The following is a 24,206-nucleotide window of genomic DNA, read 5'->3' as shown; positions in this document are numbered from 1 at the left end:
GCTGGTTGCCTGTCTACAGCACATACCGATGCAAATGTGGAGTGTGTAAGGCAGTTATTGGAAGAAGAATGTCATGTGAGTCTGCGTGCAATATCAGAACAACTTAATTTTAATACACTCCTGGAAATGGAAAAAAGAACACATTGACACCGGTGTGTCAGACCCACCATACTTGCTCCGGACACTGCGAGAGGGCCGTGCAAGCAATGATCACACGCACGGCACAGCGGACACACCAGGAACCGCGGTGTTGGCCGTCGAATGGCGCTAGCTGCGCGGCATTTGTGCACCGCCGCAGTCAGTGTCAGCCAGTTTGCCGTGGCATACGGAGCTCCATCGCAGTCTTTAACACTGGTAGCATGCCGCGACAGCGTGGTCGTGAACCGTATGTGCAGTTGACGGACTTTGAGCGAGGGCGTATAGTGGGCATGCGGGAGGCCGGGTGGACGTACCGCCGAATTGCTCAACACGTGGGGCGTGAGGTCTCCACAGTACATCGATGTTGTCGCCAGTGGTCGGCGGAAGGTGCACATGCCCGTCAACCTGGGACTGGACCGCAGCGACGCACGGATGCACGCCAAGACCGTAGGATCCTACGCAGTGTCGTAGGGGACCGCACCGCCACTTCCCAGCAAATTAGGGACACTGTTGCTCCTGGGGTATCGGCGAGGACCATTCGCAACCGTCTCCATGAAGCTGGGCTACGGTCCCGCACACCGTTAGGCCGTCTTCCGCTCACGCCCCAACATCGTGCAGCCCGCCTCCAGTGGTGTCGCGACAGGCGTGAATGGAGGGACGAATAGAGATGTGTCGTCTTGAGCGATGAGAGTCGCTTCTGCCTTGGTGCCAATGATGGTCGTATGAGTGTTTGGCGCCGTGCAGGTGAGCGCCACAATCAGGACTGCATACGACCGAGGCACACAGGGCCAACACCCGGCATCATGGTATGGGGAGTGATCTCCTACACTGGCCGTACACCACTGGTGATCGTCGAGGGGACACTGAATAGTGCACGGTACATCCAAAACGTCATCGAACCCATCGTTCTACCATTCCGAGACCGGCAAGTGAACTTGCTGTACCAACAGGACAATGCACGTCCGCATGTGTCCCGTGCCACCCAACGTGCTCTAGAAGGTGTAAGTCAACTACCCTGGCCAGCAGGATCTCCGGATCTGTCCCCCATTGAGCATGTTTGGGACTGGATGAAGCGTCGTCTCACGCGGTCTGCACGTCCAGCACGAACGCTGGTCCAACTGAGGTGCCAGGTGGAAATGGCATGGCAAGCCGTTCCACAGGACCACATCCAGCATCTCTACGATCGTCTCCATGGGAGAATAGCAGCCTGCATTGCTGCGAAAGGTGGATATACACTGTACTAGTGCCGACATTGTGCATGCTCTGTTGCCTGTGTCTATGTGCCTGTGGTTCTGTCAGTGTGATCATGTGATGTATCTGACCCCAGGAATGTGTCAATAAAGTTTCCCCTTCCTGGGACAATGAATTCACGGTGTTCTTATTTCAATTTCCAGGAGTGTAGTAATTTCTGTCATTAAGTGACAAACAGAAAGATGAAAGACGAAGAATTTGTGCTGAACTATTAGGTAGAGTCGAGTGTGAACAGACATTTCTGTCAAAGATTGTAGTTGGTGCTACCAGCAGTATGGCCCTCACACGAAGTGTCAGAAGTGCCAAATGGCAGAGTCCTGGATCACCAGTCGCGAACAGTCGAATGACAATCTTGGAGCACAGTGTTGATAGTAAAGGATTAGTTCACCATAAGTATGTTCCTCAAGGTCAAATAGTGAACCATTCTCTTTAAGTTGAAGTCTTGAAACATTTGCAATGGAGTTAGACATCGTTGCCCTGATTCTTAGGACAGGCTCTTAACTGTATGACAGTACAAGACCCCATGCTGCTTTATCTGTTTAGGAGTATCTGGGCAGGCATTCTGTTATTGCCATCCCACATCTGCCATATTCAGTTGACCCTTGCCACTTGATTTTTTTCTTGTTTAGGTGACTGAAAGGAAAGCTTCATCAAGATGTTGCAGTTATCCAGTTGGCAGTGACAAATTAGCTTACAAGTATCGTAGTTGAAAATTTCCCTCCTTTCTTCCGAGAGCTCCAGAAACATTGGCAACTGTGTACGGATAGCCAAAGGGACTACTTCGATAGGTGCTACAATCTTTACTTGGTTAAGTGCAACTTTCTATTTTTTTAAAAAAAAGAGCCGTCCTGGGACTTTTGACAAGGACATATAATTACGTAAATGGTATGAACCTTAAAGTATGTGTGTGTTGTCATGGAGATGAAGAATTCCCTGTATTAGGACGGTTATGGGAAATGTGATCATGCACAGGCTCGATTTGATGTGAAATAGCATTGTGAGACAGTTATATGAGAACATTTTATGAATAGCTGAGCATTCACTTAGTTGTAGTGTTTTGGGGAGGTTATCTTCTTACCTACATCCATATTCTCCAAACCACTGTGAAATACATGGCAGCATGTACTTCCTATTTTACCAGTTGTTACAGCTTCATACCGTTTCATTTATATATGAAGTGTGGGAAGAAAGGTTGTTTAAACACTTCGTCGTGTGTCACAATTAGTCTGGTCTTGTCCGTGCAACCCTTACACGAGTAATACAAAGTGGTCGGTAGTACATTTGTAAAGTCATTATTTGGAACTGGTTCTTGAACTTCTGTGATTAGGCATGTTTGTAACAGTTTGTGTCCACCTTCAAGAGTCTTCCAGACCTGTGTTGTACATTGACACACACTTGAGCAATATTCTAGGATGGTTTATACATAGAGCCAGTTCAAGAACATTTTTCCACACAAGTAACATCATTTGGTGTCCTCCCCTTCTGCCCTTTTCTCTTGTACAGTTTCATCTTTGTCAGTTTTCGTTACTAATTATGAAATGCACTGCATACAAATCTTGCAATTGGGCACCAATTTCACCCTGAGCGGACTCTACTAATTGTGATAGGTCATGTATAGAAATCTTACAGCTGTCGTGTCCCAGGTCCCCTTCTCAGCTTGGTGTGCCAAGTGCAACTTGTGCCTCAAAGTGGCCCTGGTTATACTAGTTTTTTGTAAGCAATCTCTACTGTATACTGGTTTCATTTCTCTGGTATTCTACCAATGAACTGGTCAGCCGTCAGCTTTGCCTGTGACTGAGGCTTTGGTGACCATTCAATCTTATATCCGTACAAATTGTTAAACCTGTGTAGTTGTACAATTTGATTGATTCCAATTTTGACTCATTGATTTGTAGTAGTAGGATAGTGGGCAGGAACTATGTAATAATCTCAGTGAAAGAAAATTCTGTTTCAGCACTTTAGTGACCCTGCTTACGAGAGCTCTTCGTTTGTCCTACCTCCTTATCCGGGATGAACCATGACCTTACCACTGATTCTAACCAATTCTACATAGTCCTTTATATTTTTCTCTATATTTCCAAATCACTGTGGAAGGCAGCAGGAAACCACCCCATGTTTTGTTCTCAAGAAAACCCATCACGAATTTGCCTGCTGTTCAAGAGCCTGCCAGTCGGATCTCTGGGTGGACAGCTTGAAGAAAAACAGTGAACACCCAAAGGAATACACACAGATTTGTGATTTGGAACGTACAATGATTTTGCCAAATTGGAAAGTTATAGATTGTGGAAAGGAAATAACAGTGAACTAAAATAAGGGTATTAGGATTAGCAGAGACTTACTGGAAAGGCACTGGGGACATTCAAAACAGTTAATGTCAATAACAGTATTTTTTCTGGTAAATCAGATAATTCCATCATTGGTGGTGTCTTATTAGTACACAAAGGATGGAATGCCGCAGTTATGAGAGTTGTAGCCTGGTGAAATACAACACTATACCTTGATGATGATGTAGAGTTAGCAGTATTTCACAAGTCCCTTTCCATCTGCCTAGAGTAAGCACCTGGAAAGGAAGTTACCATAGTGCAAAGAGATTTTAATGCTAAGGTAGCGAACGGGGGTTGTCAGATGAAATACTTCGCTGTCATGATTTAGGTAAAAGAAATGATCAGTTCTTTCAGGAAAATAAGATTGTTGTAGACAAGTGCTTCCAATACCTCGCCAGGTGGAACATACTGTAATCAGATGGGCTACTCCTTGATTGGCTTAAGATGAAGATCGTCAAAATGTAAAGGGGCACCTCCAAAAGCAAGAAAAGTAAGCAAAAGGCTAATACTGAAATTTTTAGGAATAGAGTACAAAAAATACTTTCAACCGATCAGTCAAATAACATGACATATGCTGAGAAATGGAATTTTCTGAAGGAGACATTAGTTAATACAGCTGAGGAAGTAGTCAAGTATAGCAAAAAAGTGAGGAATAAAAATAAGTGGTTTATTAATGGAACCATATAAATCATTGAAGACAGAAAAGTACAGAGCATGAGAGGAAGGATTACAGGGAACTCAGCTGTACTACAAGTTATTGGTGTTAATACAGAGGAGCTGCAAAAGAGACAAAAATACATACTTCGGTGAAACGTGTGAGAGAATCTAGAAACTCTGGGATTGGAATGAGACCCGAGACGAAGATAGCACATCTCTAACCAACATAGACTAGCTGCTAATCAGTGGAGAACATACTAAAATAAGTTGTTCGTGGATAAAACTTGGTTGCTGGGAATCGAACCCAGAACCCCATGATCCAGAGGTGTCGGTGCTAGCCACTAGATCACAAGCTGACAGTGATTTGGAAACACAGAGCTCTAACCAGACATACTAAATTGAGTGTGTTGAAATGTCTGGTGTTTCCAGTTTTCCTTTATGGTGCTGAAACATGGATAGCAGCTGAAGGGATCACAAAAGAATTGATACTTTTAAGACATACAAGAGGTTGCTGAGAATATTGTGGATAGACAAATGGGCCAACAAATCAATCCTTCAAGAACTCGTAGTGGAGAAGAGGTTATTCTGTGTCTGTTTCCAGTGAATCGTGCAGTTCTTTGGTCACATAATTTGACAAGAAGATAACTTGAAAAAAGATGATCATCCAAGGCAAAGTCAAAGGGAAAAAACCGAGCGGGGTGGCGCAGTGGTTAGACACTGGACTCACATTCGGGAGGACGACGGTTCAATCCCGCGTCCGGCCATCCTGATTTAGGTTTTCCGTGATTTCCCTAAATCACTCCAGGCAAATGCCGGGATGGTTCCTCTGAAAGGGCACGGCCGACTTCCTTCCCAATCCTTCCCTAATCCGATGAGACCGATGACCACGCTGTCTGGTCTCCTTCCCCAAACCAACCAACCAACCAACCAACCAAAGGGAAAAGTTTGCAGGGAAGACCATCGAGATGATGAATGGACCAGATAAAGGAGAAGATACTTCTAAATGCAGGAGACTGGGAAAAATGGACAAAGTCTGTTAAGAGGATTGTGCGACAGTTACAAACTTTCAATGGAGTGTTGATGATGAGGATACTACATTTTTCATTTTGTGAAGTCCACTATTTTACATTTCAGAACATTAAAGTAAATTGCCAATTTTACACCACTTCAGAATCTTATCATGATTGGACTCAATGTTTGTGCAGTTTTTCTCAGACAGTGCTTCTCTGAATTCATCCACATTGCAATGGCTATGCACACCCTTCACAAACAGGAACTGTGCATCACACAGGACAAAAAATGGCTGTGTCTGGGAGTTATTAATGTTACAGTACATACAGTGTGTCACCGACAGGCACAATGAAAAGACTGCTGTACATATAAGCTTTCAGCCAAAAGGGATGAAAAGTAGAAAACAAACACACACACACACACACACACACACACACACACACAGAGAGACAGACAGACAGACAGAGAGAGAGAGAGAGAGAGAGAGAGAGAGAGAGAGAGAGAGAATTCCTGACTGTCCTCATGGTGTCATCACCTCATCACCATTCCTTGTCACATCTCCCAGAATTCTCTGGAGCACTGCATGTTCCCAAGAGGGGATGCACCACCTTGGAGCAACCACTGACCCAACAATATGTGTGTGGCAGGAAATGACTGTCAGTCTCAAATGAATTCTCTCATGATAGGCATATTTGCATTTCATTAATTATCTAATGAAATCTGCAGATGATGAACATCACCTGTCAGCAAGGAGGCATCTAGAAAGTATCTCTTTTGTAAAGTGATGTGTTACATTCTGGTGTGCTGTACCTCAAAAGCTGCATTGCTGTGTTGTTTCTAATTTCTCAGGACAAATCAATTCCCTTACATCATTATATTTTGGATTTATTTGGTATATAATAACCCATTTATGACACAGGTATGGAGATATTTGTGACAGTGTTTCCACACACAAACCTGCCAACGAATTTCTCGTGCTGACATGGGGGACAGATGATTTTTGTTCGGTTTCCTATTTGTTGACAATTTTACGTTTATACATGTGGTCTCTGTTCTTTTTGAAGTTTACTAAAGAACAGACATTGCATATATAATTTTGGCAAGGGTGGCCAATGATTGCTTCAATGTGGATGCACACCACACTCGAACTCTTACACGAATCTGTGAAATTCTACGAGTAATGAGGATAATGGCTGAGGGCACTAAATCAGTAGTTTGTGTATAAGTTGAGAATTTTGGTGTGGCGGGAGACACTGTGCTCGGGTAGTGTGTGCAATTGTGGTGGCTACTGTGTCTGCATGGCAGAGTAGTCAGCACATCTGCCTCGAAAGCAGAGGACCCGGCACAAATTGTAAACGTCCCCGTCGATTTAAATCGATGCCCATTTGCAACTGATGTCATTAACTCCTCGGTGTCTCGATTTTTCCTACAGACCGCGGCAGGTTTGGACTGTGGACATTTCTCCAGGTGCAGTTGCACTTCAACAATGCCCTCTTCTCTGCGACGTGATTTCCGTTATTGGATTCAGTCAAGAATTTGTTTAGTTAAGATTGAATTACTGGCTCCAAGAACTAGCTCACCTTGTGTATGAAGCTGTACTCAGAGTAGTGCAGACTGATGTAGCTGTAAGCTGGATGAATCTGCTCAGTTTAGAGGGGGACTCACATTGTCTGGTCTCCACTCAGCTGTTAGTTTCACAATCAAGCTCAAGCTTCTCACATGGCTAACAAGAAGAGTCTTGCATCATCGATTGTGAGATTGAGACAGCCCTTCATTATAGGCAGTGCAAAGTAGCAGATTTCCTTCTAATTTAATTAATTAAATTTAGATCCAGAAGTGTGAATAGCATTAATCTGTATGGTCACAGTTCATTGTTAATTTGTACCTCGACATGCTCCACGTCTCTGAAGATTCTCTTTCTTGATGGGTTCTATAGAAAATGAGTGATCAAATGAACTAATTACAATAACTGTTATGAAAACTGTTTTAAGTCACACAGGAAGAATATTTATTTATTGATAACCAGTTTTGCACTGCAAGCTCATTATCAAATCAATCACAAATGTATGCCTCGGGTTACACCAGTCAAGCTAGTCGAAAATTGTCAAGTTTTCGCTTCGAAAGCTGGTGATGAGTACACGTGGAGGCTGCGTCGTCTACTACTGTGACGAATTTTCCACTTGTATGACTGGTGTAATGCAAGAGTGACATTTATGGCTGTTTTAATAACAGACCAGCAGTCTGAAACCAGTAAATAAATGTTCTTTCTGTACAACATAATATGGTTTACACGATGGTTATCGTAATCACAAAAAGAGTTGCGGATCTGTTCCAGCCTCGGCATGCTGGAAAAACAGAATAAACAAATGTTGTGACTCTCACTTTATTTCCAGGACATGGACTGGCCCCTGCTGGAGTCCAGCCCAGAGTTTGGCATCCGTCTTGATATCGATTCAGAGCCTACTCAATGAGAAGCCGTACCACAATGAACCAGGATTTGAGCGGGTATGTGTCTGACTTACAATATGTAGGAGACCTACTGTTAATTCAATGTGTTCTACCTTTACCTTAGACTGATTTAGCAGGAGCTGCTACAAATCCTAATTTATTTCTTGTGTGTGATAGAAATCTTCCTGTATTGATGGGCACATTAGCTAGTGATGAGACGACAAATGTGTTTTAACAGCTGATTGGCCAGTTTATAGTTCTCTTTTTTTGTCCAGTCGAAAGAAGCTAGATTCTATGGCCATCTCAGTTTTATGAATGTATTCACACAACCTCTGGGTTTGAGTGATTTCATTTACATACCTGTCTAGCCTTCTTGGTTATCAGTTAACCATGAGTAGGGTCGTCAGCTCTTCTAGAGACCAGTAACATATCTTAATTCAAGGTGTGCTGAATAACAAATATATTTTTCAAATGAGAATATTTATTCCAGCCAGGATTCTCAATTATTTGATAATTTTTGTTGTTGTTTAGTGATTTAATTGCTTGATTTTTAAGCATAAACTGTCAATTGTTGGGATATTTTTTGTGAGAAATATTTGTCTTCTTTAATGTTCTTTGAATTTGTTTAATATAATTTCAGAATATCAATCATGTTTTCCGATATGTTACATCATACAGAATTTGTTTTGAGGATCACGCCACTTAGTATTTCAGCTTTTTGAACCAGACACGGAGTTCACTCTTGAGTGAGTTCTTATTCATAAACACAGATTACAAACTGAACTAAAAGCTACTTATTGACACTCAACAATAGGCAAATATCGGTACGGCAATAATAGTGACAACGAACGATAACTCGAGTGCAATCGACAACGATTATTTAAGAACGGTAAAATGATCAAATGCTTCTGCTTGAACAGAATGTGCCGAACTCTGTGGACTGTTTCTCATTCAGCTGCACTCAAAGGCTGGTTTCACTCAGAAGAATGAATAAACAGCCCAACCAATAATTAAAGGTAAAATGGACTGAATTGATTGTTTTCATTTGGCTGTTACCATCACTAACATTAGCATGGAAAAAAGGGACTTACTTGGAGGGAACAAGAGTCATATATACACTAATGGGGGAGGGGGAGAGAAAATAGACACAAAAAGGAGCTGTGCATCATAAACTAAAGTTGGTAGCCGTGTGTCTACATCTGGAAGATAACGTCTATTCCAATTTTGCTCCAGTTCCGTAAGAGGATGCAAATCAGGTTTGCTTTAAATACATGTCATAACTGTTACGAGTAAGTTACTATTGAGGTTGAGCGTGGTGAGTTCACATTATTTAAGTTTGAACAAGATCGTGTAGTAGGGCCACAAGCAGCTGGATGTTCCTTCTGTGATATTGCAGAAAAATATGGCGGGAATGGAGCCGCTCTACATGATTGCTTTTGCAGCTGTCGCGAAAGGTGTCGCACCGAGAAGACAGGCTTCAGACGGCTACACGGCAGCATTTGGCTCCACAGTGACACGACAGGCTGTTGAAAGTCAGTTACTTCAAAGACAGCTTCGAGCCAGAACCCCACAGTGTGGAGACCACTGACCCCGAACCACTATCGTCTGCAACTCGAGCGGTGTCGAACGAGAGCTCGTCGGAGGGCACGGAGGAGATATGTCACATTTTCTGATGAAACCCGGTTCTGCTTCGGTGCCAGTGATGTCTGCGTGTCTGTTCGAAAGAGACCAGTTGAAGACTTCCAACCGACCTGTCTGCATGCTAGACACACGAGACCTAAACCAGGAATTAAGGTCTAGGGTGCAATTTGGTATGACAGCAGGAGTACTCTCATGGGTGTCCCATGCTCCCTGACTGCAGACTCGTACACCGGTCTGCCGATTTGACCTTTCGTGCTGTCATTTGTGAACAACATTCCAGGGGGGTTAAGTGCCAGGATAATGCTCACCCTTATACTACTGTTGTGACCCAGCACGCTCTACTGTGTGTCGACCGTTTGCCTCGATCTTAGATTGCCAGATCTGTCTCCAGTGGAGCACATACGGGACACTGTCGGACGAAGACTTCACTGTCATCCCCGGTCAGCATTAACCTTCCCCGTATCGACTGACCGAGTGCAACAGGCTTGGAACACTGTCTGACAAACTGAAATCCGGCACCTGTATGCTGGACCTGTGGATGATTGCATTTGACAGTTACAGCGGTCATTAATGTAGTGGCATGTCGCATTTGCAACTGCTTATCTTAGGCTTATGTTGACCTGTGATCTTGTAATTGTAATCACTTCAAGATGTTACCTAGATAAATGTATTCCCAAAATTTTCTTACTCTTCATTATTTTTTGGTGCTGTGATTTTTTTCTGTCAGTTTGTATATGGGTGGTTGATAAGCAGTGAATAGAGAATAGTTTTTAATATCTGAAATGACATAACTTATCTGTGCCGACTTCTTCACGCCCAGAGTTCTTTATTCACCCTTTAGCGTGACTCGGTATCAGTTAAGTAAGATCACTAGACAGCTCAAAGTGGGGACGAAAGGAGGGAAACACGAAGTTGTTGCATAGCATTGTTGCGATTGCTCACTGCAGAGCTGAGGTGATGGCTCATCTGTAGGCACATAAATAAGACAAAGAACTTCCCTAGCTTTCAGGTTAGTCATTGTACTGGCACAATACAGTTTGGTGGCACTGGGTAGCTGTACAGGTGTGTGCATCTCTCTCTCTCTCTCTCTCTCTCTCTCTCTCTCTCTCTCTCTCTCTCTCTCTCTCTCTCTTGTGTGTGTGTGTGTGTGTGTGTGTGTGTGTGTGTGTGTGTGTGTTTTGTCTAGCTCCTGAAAAGGAGTCATCCAAAAGCTAACAAATTTTCCAGTTGTGTTTGTAACCCTAACAAATTGTCAGTTATTTGTACTGTTCCTCTTCAAATTATTTGCATTCCACCAAGGACTTTCCATTACCGTATTACTTGTGATTGTGTAATGTGATGATTTATTCCCAGAAGATGGAGCCTCTTTTCTCATTAAGTCCACTTGCTGTTTGTGAAACGGAAAGCCCTAGGAATATGTTTCTTTTGACGGCGGAACATGTTGCCTTGTCGGACGAATCTCGTTTCAAATTGTATTGAGTGGATGGATGTGTACCTGTATGGAGACAACCTCATGAATCCGTGGAGCCCTGCATGTCAGCAGGGGACTGTTCAAACTGGTGGAGGCTCTGTAATGGGGTGGGGTGTGTGCAGTTGAAGTGATATGGGACCCCTAGTACGTCTAGATATGACTCTGACAGTTTACACGTGCGTAAGCATCCTGACTGATCACCTGCATCCATTTGTGTCCATTGTGCATTCTGACATACTTGGACAATTCCAGCAGGACAATGCGACACCCCACATGTCCAGAATTGCTACAGAGTGGCTCCAGAAAATCTCTTCTGAGTTTATACACCTCCACCAGACATGAACATTATTGTGCGTATGTGGGATGCCTTGCAACATGGTGTTCAGAAGAGATCTCCACCCCCTTGTACTCTTAGAGAGCTATGGACAGCCCTGCAGGATTCATGGTGTCATTTGCCTCCAGCACTACTTCAGACATTGGTTGAGTCCGTGCCACGTCGTGTTACAGTGCTTCTGTGTGCTCGTGGGAGCCCTACAGAATATTAGGCACGTGTACATTTCTTTGCCTCTTCAGTGTAATAAAAACAAGATTTGTGTAGACTACAGCGACCAGTGAATGGACTGCTACCTTTAGAGAGAGAAAATGTCATGGAAGAAAGCTTTTTCTTTCTTTTTTCCCCCTGTACATTTTCATGATGATTGTAAATCTGTATTTTTATATGGCCTACTAGCGGAAAGCTTGTGGAATTTGTTACTGAATTGGCAGTGGCTTTGAACACAGAAGGTCTGGTTGAATAAACTTCCACTCAAAATAATTCACTTGGATACAGACTCAGTGGAAGATGTTTTCCTAAATTGATTCCAGCTATAGAAATATCAAAATGACCTCGGAGTAGGTGTAAGGATTGTGCAAACCAGATTCCAGGCAAGATCTGTGAAAGCGGCAAGAATGTTTCATAGGACTTATTTTTCCAAAGTGCTTCAAAATTTTTCATTATGAGGCCGATATAATTATGTAATTTTCAATTAAAAAACTACTTTTTCAGGTAGTTTCATTTCTGATACTCACAACTTAGAATTCTATCTGCATGTAGGAAAAAGCAGAGAGATGGGCAAGAGTAGACACATAATAATTGCTATTGATGTCTGTACTCTCATAGAGGCATGCTTGATCTTATTTAGCAGATTGATAGAATGAGTGGAGTTACTTGTTATTTTAATTCTTGTATTCAGAAAAATTCAGTTTTTACACACACACACACACACACACACACACACACACACACACACACACACACACACTCACACTGAATAAAGTGTATACAGAGACAATTTCCTTCTTGTTGCAGAGGAAACCTATCTCACTGTATTCTCGTGTGTGTGTGTGTGTGTGTGTGTGTGTGTGTGTGAACAGCAGTTTCAACTCTTCTATGAAGTTCCAACTCTCAGTAAACATAATAAAAATAGTGTTAGCAGTTGCCAGGTTCCTTATGTTGATTTTTAAATGGTAAATACTTGCTTGCTTGTAGGAACGATGCTCCGGTGATGCTAGTCGGTATAATGACATAATACATCACGAGACCCTGAGGGTTGCCGTCTGTGGAATGCTGGAAAATGAGACTATGCTTGCCATTCCAGAAACACTAATGGAGGTTATGGAGAAAACATTCTTGGAGTTTTACGACTATTACGAGCAGTCTATTCGACGTAAAATGCATCTTAATGGTCACTACATGCAGGTAAGCCAGACGCTGTGTATTGTCACAGTAAAGAGTGTCTGTGACAGAGATTTAGGCACCGTATAGAAAGAACAAAATAGAAAGTCCCTTTCCCGCCCACATTGTCCCTTTCCCGCCTAGTCTCCCCATTCTGTTTAGTGTTTTCTAAAATTTAAATGTACATATTTCTTATTACGTATTTCTTTAATTTACTTTTTTGTTTTTAGGATCCTTTTGGTGAAGAGCGAGGCATTTTTCAGTACCAAATTATACTGGCACGCATCAAGGCCCTACACACAAAATTGTCTGAAAAGTATGCCTCTACTAGCTCGAGCTCCATCCCTACACTGTTCTCGACAGCACGAACAGCTTGCTCCGCTGGCAGCGAGACGGCCACCACTCCCGGAAACCTCAGCGATGATGATTTTCTCCTGTCTTCTCCTCCTTCTCCGTCGTCGACGTCGGACGACACTTCCAGTGAGACTTCTGTCGGGGCGGAAGAGAACGCGAAGGGAAACGACGGAGCTGGCGAACCCAATACATCTTCGGAGCTGGTGATGTCTGGAGATGAGGCATCGGCAGTCGGTGTCAAGAACAGTGAGAGCTGATGTGCGGGTGGGACGGGTGAATCGGGTGTTGCCATTTGCCGGCTGTGAAACCTCAGTGTTGTAACCACTGGTGGAGACTTTCATGAACTTAGTGTAAATTTGTGATCAGTGTGTATGTTGAATGTCTATTGTATATTAAATTTCATAAAAAGATAACATATAAATCATACTGTTATAAAGAAAATTATATTAAAACTGACACACTTAACTTGTCTGAGGGCCCAACCCTTCCCAAGAGAATGTCTTTTCAGTGATTTTAATATTAGATATGCATTTGACATTGTGTATTTTTTGTTATATACAAGTTAAAATTGGTAGATACTTTATTTTCTCTATGTGCACCAAATTTCCTGAATGTGTCTAATGCTTCATCTGTTTGCAATTCAATGTGAATAATGTGATTTCAGTCTGTTTAATGTATTAGTTGATGACATTTCTGTTAAATGGTTAACATTTTACACTAAACTCTTGCCAGGTTTTTTAATGCCTTAATGTGGCTAACCAGCTGAGTGTTGGTGCACTATTCCTCCCCTCCCCTCCCCTCCCCTCTCGTGTCATTCCACTTAGTGGGTCAATAAACTAGTTGTAAGCAGGGGATGTTTATCAAAAAACAGCTTATCAGGCTATATTTTAGTGGCCAATTACTATTGCCTAAGATATGATTTTATTTTTTATTCAACAATTTACTAGCATTTCCATTTGACTTTCACCCTCCTTTACTGTTCATTGAATGAAAATGTCAACTTCTGTCCTCATCTATTTCATGGAGCAGTTTTGACTCTCATGCAAGCACTTAACTGCACAATTTTTACTGGTCAAGGAGACCAATGTGTTGAACTGAAAGTGTGGAAAATGAAAAGTTTTTGATTAAATATTTACATTGTGAGGAAATATAGTTGTAGCTTTGCCGTCATCCTCAGGTAATGTAGTTGAGTGATCAGGTATTACTCTTCAAGTTCTATTTACTTAATGATGTAAATATAGACTGGCACAATTAATGCTACAACATTTTCCTATTTAGTTTGGAAATGTTACCACACGTATGTAGATCTTGGCTTTGAATTCTGAGGAGCAGTGAGGCTAGATACAAAATGAAATTTGGTACAAAGTTTGACGTAGTGGATGTAAAAAGTGTATCTTTGTCTAGTATTTGAATAAGTGTGATATGATGGTGCAAACATCCTAAAATATATATTCAGGGTATTTAAACATGGGCTCAATTCTTCTAAAGACAGGCTTGCTTAAAATTTTGAACTTCAAACTATCAACAAAAATTTCCACCAGGTAGTGTGTTTTTGATAGATGTACGATAAAATATGTCAGTATCTTTTTCAGAATAATAATGATGTCATGTTGAGTCATAAAATTGATTCCTTTGTAGCTTTTAGAAAAGACTGTTTCCATAAATAATTTGTTTGTAATTTAGATCAGTTTTTGTGATTCACGTATTTTATTTACTGAACTGAGAACAAAAACTCGGACATTGCTCATATGCCGTGGCTATTTAATGCCTGATGGTGTTCGTTGCTAAAATAGATTTTTACTGCTAATGCAATCTTTGTGTATAAAATTTGTTTGCTAAGGTCGTATTTGGACCTGTCTGACGTGTCGTGTAATTTAAGTAAATTTCCATTTTAGGGCACTGCATCATCACAGCAGTATATTGGCAGTTGCATATGGTGATTTTTGGGAAGAGCAGTACTGGTGTTGAGTGAGGGTTCTTTACCAGTCAGATGCATACAAAATTTCACAGTTAACAAGATTTTTTTTTTTTTTTTCCACAAATGGATGGTCTTATAATTGCGACTGCTTGCATGTTATTCAGTGTTTAGCTTCAAATGTCGATAGAATGTGGGAAGCTCCAGTAATGATTGATGGTATTATCTGTGATTTCTGTGTCCTACTTAGGACATTACACCATTGTGAAAGATTCAAGTAATGGCTCCATTTGCATAGTTCATTTAATAATGTGGCAAACTAAATGGTGTGTGCTGTTATTGGACTGTACAACTTGAGCTGTTACTTAATTCTGCCATTAAATGTTCCACCTGAAGTATTCTGTCCAGATGTGTAATTTACATTTTGGATGAGACTTTTTTATGCAAAAAATTGAATATCACACTTGGTGGGGACAAATGTAAGTTCCCTTCCATAATAGCAATAAAGTTTCTTGTATAGTGAAATGTTAGTTTTATTAATGCTTAGAAATTGCTAATGTTAAAAGAAAGGGCATGTCACCGAGACCCAAGGACAAAAGAAATCTACCTGTATTGAGGACGAGGGGAGATGAAGATTGAGGGAAAGGCACTTGCTCCTTCATCTTTGTGTACTATTATCCTCATTATGGGTGGAGCCGTTCACATCCTGTGGACCTGTCCTTCCTCTCTAATTCGCCAGTGTGTCCTGCTCTCCGCTCTGATGAGGGAACTGTTAGAGCCGCACAGCGACATCCTTGTTTTTAGTTTATTTACGGGACGTGTTAGAAAAGTAATGAGACTGACAGCACTGCGAGCGATCTGGCAAAGCTGTGTTGTTATACCTGTGTAAACCAGTGGGTTCGTGCCTTCCTGATGCTCAGTCCCAGATTTAGCTCTGTACAGCTATCACATGATTTTTGAGAACGCCATCTGTGAGGTTTTGTACTTGATATGTGTTACAAAAATGGAACAGCGGAATTTAGAACAACATTATGCAATTGTGTTAAGCTTGGGCAGTCTGTGAGTGTGACATTTGAAAAGTTCAAACAGGCCTGTGGAAAACATTCCTCACCAAAAGCACAAGTTTTTCACAGGCACAAATCATTTTGGAAGGCCGAGAACACGTCGAAGATAAACCTCGCTTGGGGGGGATCTTAGACTTCAAAAACTGTTGTGAGGGCAGACTGACATTTAGCAATAAGGATGGTGGGTGACCTGTTGAATACTTTCACCAGACATCAAATTTTGACCAAAGATTTGCACATGCAAAAGATTTGTGCCAAAATGGTGCTGAAAAACCACATAGATGAGCAGGACAGTTGAAGAAATGCGTGCATTTATCTTTTTGAGAGGATTGCCAATTACCACGAATGGTTCAGTTGTGTGATCACAGGTCATGAATGTTGAATATTCTAGTACTGTCCTGAGACAAAGCAGCAAAGTAAATAGTGGCATACAGACATTTAGAGCGAAAAACTCGGATGAGCAAATCGAAGATCGAAAGAATACCGATTCGCTTTTTTTTTTTTAAATTTACGGGTATCGTGCATAAAGAATTTGTTCCTCCGGGACAAACTGCCAACCAGATGTTTTACAAATATATCCTCAAAAGGCTCAGAAAAATGGAGAATTGAGGCCAGACACTGCAGACAAGTAGGTGCTGCAGCGTGACATCACACAGCCACTTCTAGCAGGGGATTTTTGACCTTAAAAGACGTTCCCGTTGTTCCATAGCCTCCTATTCACCAGATCTGAGCCCTTGTGACTATTTTCTTTTCCCAAAATTGAAAAATGGCGTAAAAGGATGTCATTTTGGGACTCTGGAGAACATTCGAAAGAATGTGAGTGACATGTAGTTGAAGTCGTTCAATGCTACTGCTGAGACTGGGAACAATGAGTCCACCATTGTATCTACTTTTAAGGAGATGATGTTGCCCTTGGAAAAAAAAAAAATAAAAACTTGGGCAGAAAAAAAAATTGGTCTCATTATTTTTCTCACATGCTTTGTATTTCCTCAGTTGTTCCCCCATCCCTGAAGGTTTTTCTCTGTGGTATGTAGGACCTACAGAATGATTAATAAGTGATGTGTGTGAAAATTTGATACTAATTGGTGGTTGCTTACTAGAGATCAGAAACGGAGCGAGTGAAAGTCCAGTGTTGAGGGTCGCCTGCACTAGAAATCGAGGTGCGCTGCTACATTGGTGCTAAACAGTTTTCCTTCATGCTGTAGTTCTGCGAGTACAAGGAGATGGAGTACGGCAACCCTGCGGCCACTTCCTGCTGGTTGACGTGTTTGCTCTTACTAAAGCGCGCAGGGTGTAAAGCTGTGATGCAGCAAAAAATGACCAACTGAAAGAGGTAGAGGTCCTCTAAAAAAGCTTTTTGCAAGACTGTCTACATCTACGTGTTGGGTGCTTACAATTAAAGTGCAGCTACTCACGGAGCTTCACTGTGGTAATTATTGTATGGCAGCGAACTTTGGTAGATATTCTAATGCATTAATGTAGAACTGATTTACGCTGGGAAAAAAGTTTCAAATTTTGGCTACCAGGTGCAAATCTAGTGCTGTGAATGGAAGAAATGTGTGCTGAAATTTTTACGTATGTAATGGATTAGGGATGGGATGTAGACAGAAAAGGTCAAAGTGAGAAAGAAGTAATGTTTATTTTATTATTAACGGCCGCTTACACAGTTTGTTCAATATGAGCACCAGAAGCCTCAATGAGATGCTGCATCCGTAAAACGACACGATCGACAGTTGCTCAGCAGTTGCGGTGGAATCTGGGCCACACATTTCTGTACACTAGTCTTCAGGATCATGTGAGAGTGATTTCCCTGGTAAATGTGTTCTCTTGGATATCCTCAGAGCGAGAAGTCACATGGATTCAGACCAGGCTGTCTTGTAGGCCACACATCTGGAAAACTTCTGGAGATAATGTGTTCACGGAAGGTTGCATTAAGCAGATCGATCACTGGGCGAAGGTGTGAGGTGTTGCTCTATCTTGTGTGAAAACAGTGGTTTCCACACACCAGGAATCACATGTTGTACAAGATGGTCTCAATAATGTGCAGGTGTGATGGTACAGCTGACAGGTGCTCCGAGTGTACTCTTTTCAAAGAAGAGTGGGCAGAGAATAAAAGTGGTTGTGAATCCACACCCTACAGTCAAATATAATGTGTGCAGTGGCTCTTCGTGCACAACACACGGTTGAACAGCACACAAAATTCACCAGTTCTGTGTGTTCACTGCAGTCTGTAGTATAAAATGTGCTTCAGCACTCCACAGAATATTTCTGGCCAAAAGTTATAGACTTTTATCTGTGCCAGAAACTGAAGACAAAATTCAGAATGTTGCTGTGGATCATACGGTTTCAGTTGCTGCACTGTCTGGATCTTGTACGGGTACCAGCATAAAACAGACCCAAAACTTTCTGTACTGTTGACGACGGGATGGGCAATTCTCATGACACTGCACGAGCACTAACACTACTGGGGACACGTGCTATGTGGCCAGTTACAGCAACAGCAACCTCGTCAATAACTTCCATTGTGATAAGACGCCTTCTCATCCAGGTGCCACACCGAGTTCATTTGTGTTTTCAAATTTCATTTTCTTTAAACCATTTAATGATACCGGGCCTCTCCTCTGACCTTTCCCATCGGTGATATTATCTCAGTGCAGCACTGTAATTGTTGCTGTTCACATAAAACAGTTTCGCTGATACTTCAGTCTCTTTCTGTGATAGGCATACTGTTTGCTCACATTCTGGCTTGTCAAATGACTGCAAGGATGCACCTGGTAGCCAAATCTGAAAATAATTTCTTTTTTCCATTGTAAATGTATTCCACATTAATACATGAACTTATCTAACAACTATCGCTATCGTATGATAATTACGGCCCACACTGGGCTTCCATGAGTAGCTGCACTTTAATAATAACTACCCAGTACAGATGATGCAAGGCGGCATATGGTGTGTGGCAGAGGGTACCTTGTACCACTACTAGTCACTTCCTTTCCTGTTCCACTCTCAAATAGAGAGGGAAAAACAACTGTCTATACACCTCTGCATGAGCCGTAATTTCTCATATTTTATCTTTTTGGTCCTTATGTGAAATATAAGTTGGTGGCAGTTAAATCGTTGTGCAGTCATCTTTGAATGCTGGTTCTCTAAATGTTCTCAGTAATCCCCAAAATGAAATTTTCACTCTGAAGCAATGTGTGTGTGTGTGTGTGTGTGTGTGTGTGTGTGTGTGTGTGTGTGTGTGTGTGTGTGTGTGTGTGTGTAACTCGTGACCTGTCCTCACAGCTTTACTTCTGCCAGTGGCTCATTTCCTATCTTCCAAACTCCACAGAAGCTCTCCTGCAAAATTTGCACTCCTGGGAGAAGGGCTATTGCGGAGAACATTTCATTCTGGAACATCCCCTATGCTGTGATTGAGTTGTCTCTGCAATTTCCCTTCTTCCAGGAGTGCTAGTCCTGCAAGTTTCACTGAACAACTTCTGTGAAGTTTGGAAGGAAGAAGACAAGGCACTGACAGAAATAAAGCTGTGAGGAAGGGTCATTGGGTTGTGGGTCGTGCTTGGGTAGTTGTCGGTAAAGCACTTGCTGCGAAATGAATAGTTCTGAGTTAGTCTCTATCTGGCACACAGTTTCAATCTGCCAGGAAACTTCTCAGTATCGTCCTGTGAAAAGAACCTCGTCTTCTCTCTGGGGATTCCCAATTCACAAAACATTTGTGTAATACTATGGAGGGTGTAAGACAAAAATTAAGTGATGCCGTGTATAGATTTGCAGATTTGCTCCCTAAGAGTCATCCCCAACAGTTGCAGATGTGATCCATCGATCTGATTGAATTACATTTTCCTGGAGACATATGAGTCTCAACTTCATCGTTTGATAAAAAGACACGAATTTTAATTTATTGCTTCAGCTTCTATCCTTATCGAAATTTGTGTATGTATTTGCAATGCTATGTATCCTCAATTATACTTACAAACTTATTACCCACTCTCCTTTCTATACTGATATCCGGTTGTATGTGACATTAGTCTCAAGCGATGAGTCTACTGTTAAATGGGCAGCTGAAGAGACTGGTGAGTCGAGTCTCTGAACGTATGACGGCAAGTTCAAAGACATAGTAGGACCCGTTGGTGAGTTTAAAACAAATATGCAGACTTCATTTGTGATCTCCAGTGGTTACTCATTTCATTCTGGTTTGGAACGCATGTGCGTGTGTGCATTTCATCTTTGATAAGACTCATCTGCCCCACAAATGAATGTTTCACTGCCATATGTCCAATAAGGAGAGAAATTTGTTCTTTTTTACCCACAAGTTGTGCAAAGTTCTCTTCATTGAGTTTGATATTAAATAGTAGGCCAATAAGACAAAGATGCAGTTTGCAAGCTATAGTTACAGGGGGTGGAAACACAGTAGTAGCTTCATTTCTTAACCAGTCTAGTGTCAGAGAACAATTTTAAAAAATACCCGCCTTATGACCATAATGCATCTGCAGTGATATGCATTTTGAAATTCTGAGAAAAATTGGCTGCCAAATTTGTAAATTGTTGAAATTAAAAGAATCCACACTACTGAATGGGAAGAAACCTTTTATCCCTGTGTCACTATCATCGCTAATACAGTTTCGTGCAGTAGATATTGCCAGCTGCAATGATTGCTGGCGAGGAATGAAATGCACCTGATGGAAAGGTGGAGTGCTGTGGTGACAAACTGAAGAACTACCGGAGCTCTGGCCAAAATATTTCTTGCAGTCAGATTGTGTGTGGTTAGTAAACTAGTCATCAATGTGGAATTTTAAGAAATGAATATTGAAATATTTAAGTACCATTGTGAAAATGTAGAGAAAGTTGACGAGGACAAGCTACAGGACAACGAATCCTAGGTATGGTAAAAGAATTGTGTATTGCTGTTGTTGTTTTTGTCACTAAGTATAGATAAAAGTTCAATGAATGGACCATGACCCAAGTGGAAACATTTGTAAATAGTGCCCCTGCTGGCTCAGCGCCACCCACTGGGAGCTGCAAGGCGTACTGCATGCTTTCTGGCCGGCGTTGCTAAGATTACGGCGACGACGAGTGCCTGCGATCTGGTGTCTGAATCTGCAGCCCGCGCCTCGGCATGCCTCCGGCGTGTGTCGGGAGCCAACAAGACTGCCCGCAGTAGCGAGCCGTGGTGTGGCCTGCCGCTGGCTGGCTGCAGACCCCACATTGGCCTCCGGGTGTCGAACCAGCAACCTGCCGTGGGCTGGGACACTGGCGCCCCATCTGCTGCTGCACGTATCCAGTGGTGTGACACGCCCCACCGTCCAGGAGAGCTGTCACACTTGAATGCTTTGTTAGTGAACTGGCATCTATTTATATGTAGCTGTGCACCTCTGTTTTGCTAAACGCGCCGCTCCGCGTCACGTACACGTAACACTTAGGTTGGCCAGTGGGCCCCTCCTGCCTGTGACTTGCCCCATGCAAACCACTGCGTGTACTTTTTCCAGTGGTTCTATGCCCCTGTGGCCTCTTGGTCGGTAAATATATCTGAATTGGAAGATTCAGTGTCACTGATACTAAACCTTTCAAGATGTTGGAGATGGTAAAAGCCAATGGATGCCACTCCTACAAGGCTGCAATGTCTTATCTGGTCATTCTGGGGGCACTGGCAAGTGTTCCTTTGAAATTACTCATTGTATTCATTCATAAGAAACTTTCTGGGTTAACTGAACCAGTCAACATAACTCCAAACTTTATCGGTTCAGTTAACCCCACCTTTACTTTATCAAGAATCTTCAAAACAGTGGGAAAATGGCTCCGTGCACAGCTTTTATTTGATGGAGTACCATAAAGCAATACAACTGAATTTCACTCAAACAAAGAAAAATGTATACTATTAGTAACTAAAATTTTAGGAGAATTTGTTAGATGCAAGAAAAAATTACTCTTACCTGTGGGTTTCACAGTTTTTAATTGACATACACCAGTCATATAAGATCAAATAGTACATCCAACCTAAGGAAAGAAAAAAATAAATTTCCCTTTTTGAATTGTTAATTAAAGTGATGGTCCAATTAACACTGAGGTTCAGTTAACCCCAACCTCCCCTCCCCTCCCTGTGACAGTAAAATTGTGACGCATACATCACATATACTTAAATATCTCAAGAAAATTCCTTCTCCAGAATGTAGGTAGTCCCCATAATGGACAAAAAATTGCTTCATTATTCACTTCACAACATATAAGCGAACTAACTGACAGCACAATACAGCAGTAACTATGTTGTGGCTACTACTATGTTGTAGTGCCTACACAACATTATTACACAGTTTAACTTGGTTACCTTTAAAGGGGACTGTAGTGTGTTGGTGAAACAGGCGTTGCTAGGGGAATTAGTGGTGCAGATGATGCATGTTTTGAACAAGTGTCTTACAATAACTTCAAACCTACGCTTTCCCCTTTGCAAAATTCTGATATTTATAAAATTATCTGCGACAATTGCCTCGTCTATTGCATAGGGCAAACAGACAGAGCTATTTCGATAAGATTCAAGGAGCACCTACTAGGCAAAAAAGGCACCAATATTCACAATTCAACCTTTGCTGGCCATTTATTAATCATAGGGCAGAATGTAAAAGATGTCCAGATCTTGCACTCAGAGAAAATGGCTTTAGGCTTAACATCTTAGAAGAGCTAGAAATTTTTAAACACCTATCTCTAAAGGACGGCCTCATTCTTAATGAACAATTGCAATTGTGCAACAAAACTTCTTTCAAGGTATAGAGCAACTAATTAAAATTGTGTGAATGGTGATATTCTTCTCTATGTAGTCTATTAAGCAACATTTTCCGTTCCAATTTTATTTTTCTCTGTATATTACCTGATCTGCATTTTCTGTTTGTTATCAATAATGTTTATATTTGTCCTAGCAATGCCTCATTTGCTCTTAAGTTGCCTGTTGTTAGATTACTTCCTGCTAGATGGCACGAATATGTTTTCGTGTCCACCACATAGCTGCCTCAGCCTGCTAGCCGTTTAGTTTGATGGTAGCGGCTGCGTTATGCCTCTTTTGGCCCTAAGCAATCTTGCGGTCATCACTGTATTCCATGGAGTATTTTATCTTGTTGGCAGTTATGTTATACTTTCATATCTTATTTTTTATTCTTTGGCATTTCTGTTTGATAAGAGCAATTTTTGCTCAGATGTTTTTAACCATGGTGTGATTACATGTAAGTGCATTATGTTTCTACCTAATTTATGGAAGTAACCATATGGAGGATATTTCATTTCAAGCCATGTCATTATATTTTTTAGGTATTCCATGCAATTTTTTATTCTGATGAAGAATGTCCTAGTGCAATCAAAACTATGGTAACTGACAAAAATTTTGTGCAAGCAATGTGGCAGTAGTGCATTCTTAATTACAACAAATAGTTGGCTTTCTTTTCTCAGCACTCAGATGCACTGACAACTACATCTTCATTCTATAGAACAGGTTCTTAGAAATCTACATTTACATCTATACTCTGCAAACTACCGTGAGGTTTGTGGCAGAGGGTATGTCCCATTGTACCAGTTATTAGGGTTTCTTCCTGTTCCATTCACGTATGAAGTGCAGAAAGAATGAGTGTTTGAATGCCTCTATGTTTGCAATAATTATTCTAATCGTATCCTCACAATCCTAATGTGAGCAGTACACTGGGGGTTGTAGTATATTCCTACAGTAATCATTTAAAGCTGGTCCTTGAAACTTTGTTTATAGACTTACTCAGGCAAGTTTACATCTGTCTTCAGGAGTCTTAAAGTTTAGTTCCTTCAGTGTCTCTGTGACACTCTCCCAAAGACTGAAGAAACCTGTGACCATTTTACTGCCCTTCTCTGTATATGTTCAATATTCCCCATTGTGAATGACCCTATGTGATCATTCTATTTCTTATCCCTACACAGTGTTACACCAGGGTATTTGTATGAGGTGGCCAATTCCAACAGTGACTCATTGATATTATAGTCACAGGATACTATGTATTTTTTCCTTTTGTTAAGTGCACAAATTTACATTTCTGAACATTTCAAGTAAGTTGCCAGTCCATGCACCACTTTCAAATCTTATCAAGATCTGACTGAATATCTATGCAGCTTCTTTCTGAAAGTGCTTCATTATACACTCCTGGAAATTGAAATAAGAACACCGTGAATTCATTGTCCCAGGAAGGGGAAACTTTATTGACACATTCCTGGG

The 24,206-nt window shown here is 41.6% G+C and overlaps 1 protein-coding gene across 1 annotated transcript in view; it reads left to right on the top strand.

Annotated features, from left to right (window-relative positions):
- The window catches only part of LOC126428426 (ubiquitin-conjugating enzyme E2 Z-like), a 28,883-nt gene extending 13,434 nt beyond the window's left edge, over positions 1-15,449 (top strand). The window contains exons 3-5 of the mRNA XM_050090353.1: positions 7,775-7,886; positions 12,470-12,679; positions 12,886-15,449. Of these exons, the coding sequence (XP_049946310.1) occupies positions 7,775-7,886; positions 12,470-12,679; positions 12,886-13,266 (703 nt within the window). The 3' untranslated portion in view covers positions 13,267-15,449. The remainder of the gene's footprint in view (positions 1-7,774; positions 7,887-12,469; positions 12,680-12,885) is intronic.
- The last annotated feature ends 8,757 nt before the right edge of the window (positions 15,450-24,206 follow it).

Source organism: Schistocerca serialis, chromosome 12, assembly GCF_023864345.2.
Source record: "Schistocerca serialis cubense isolate TAMUIC-IGC-003099 chromosome 12, iqSchSeri2.2, whole genome shotgun sequence".
Taxonomy (NCBI): Eukaryota; Metazoa; Arthropoda; class Insecta; order Orthoptera; family Acrididae; genus Schistocerca; species Schistocerca serialis.
The sequence above is the reverse complement of the archived record's forward strand: the minus strand, read 5'-3'. Positions and strand labels throughout refer to the sequence as shown.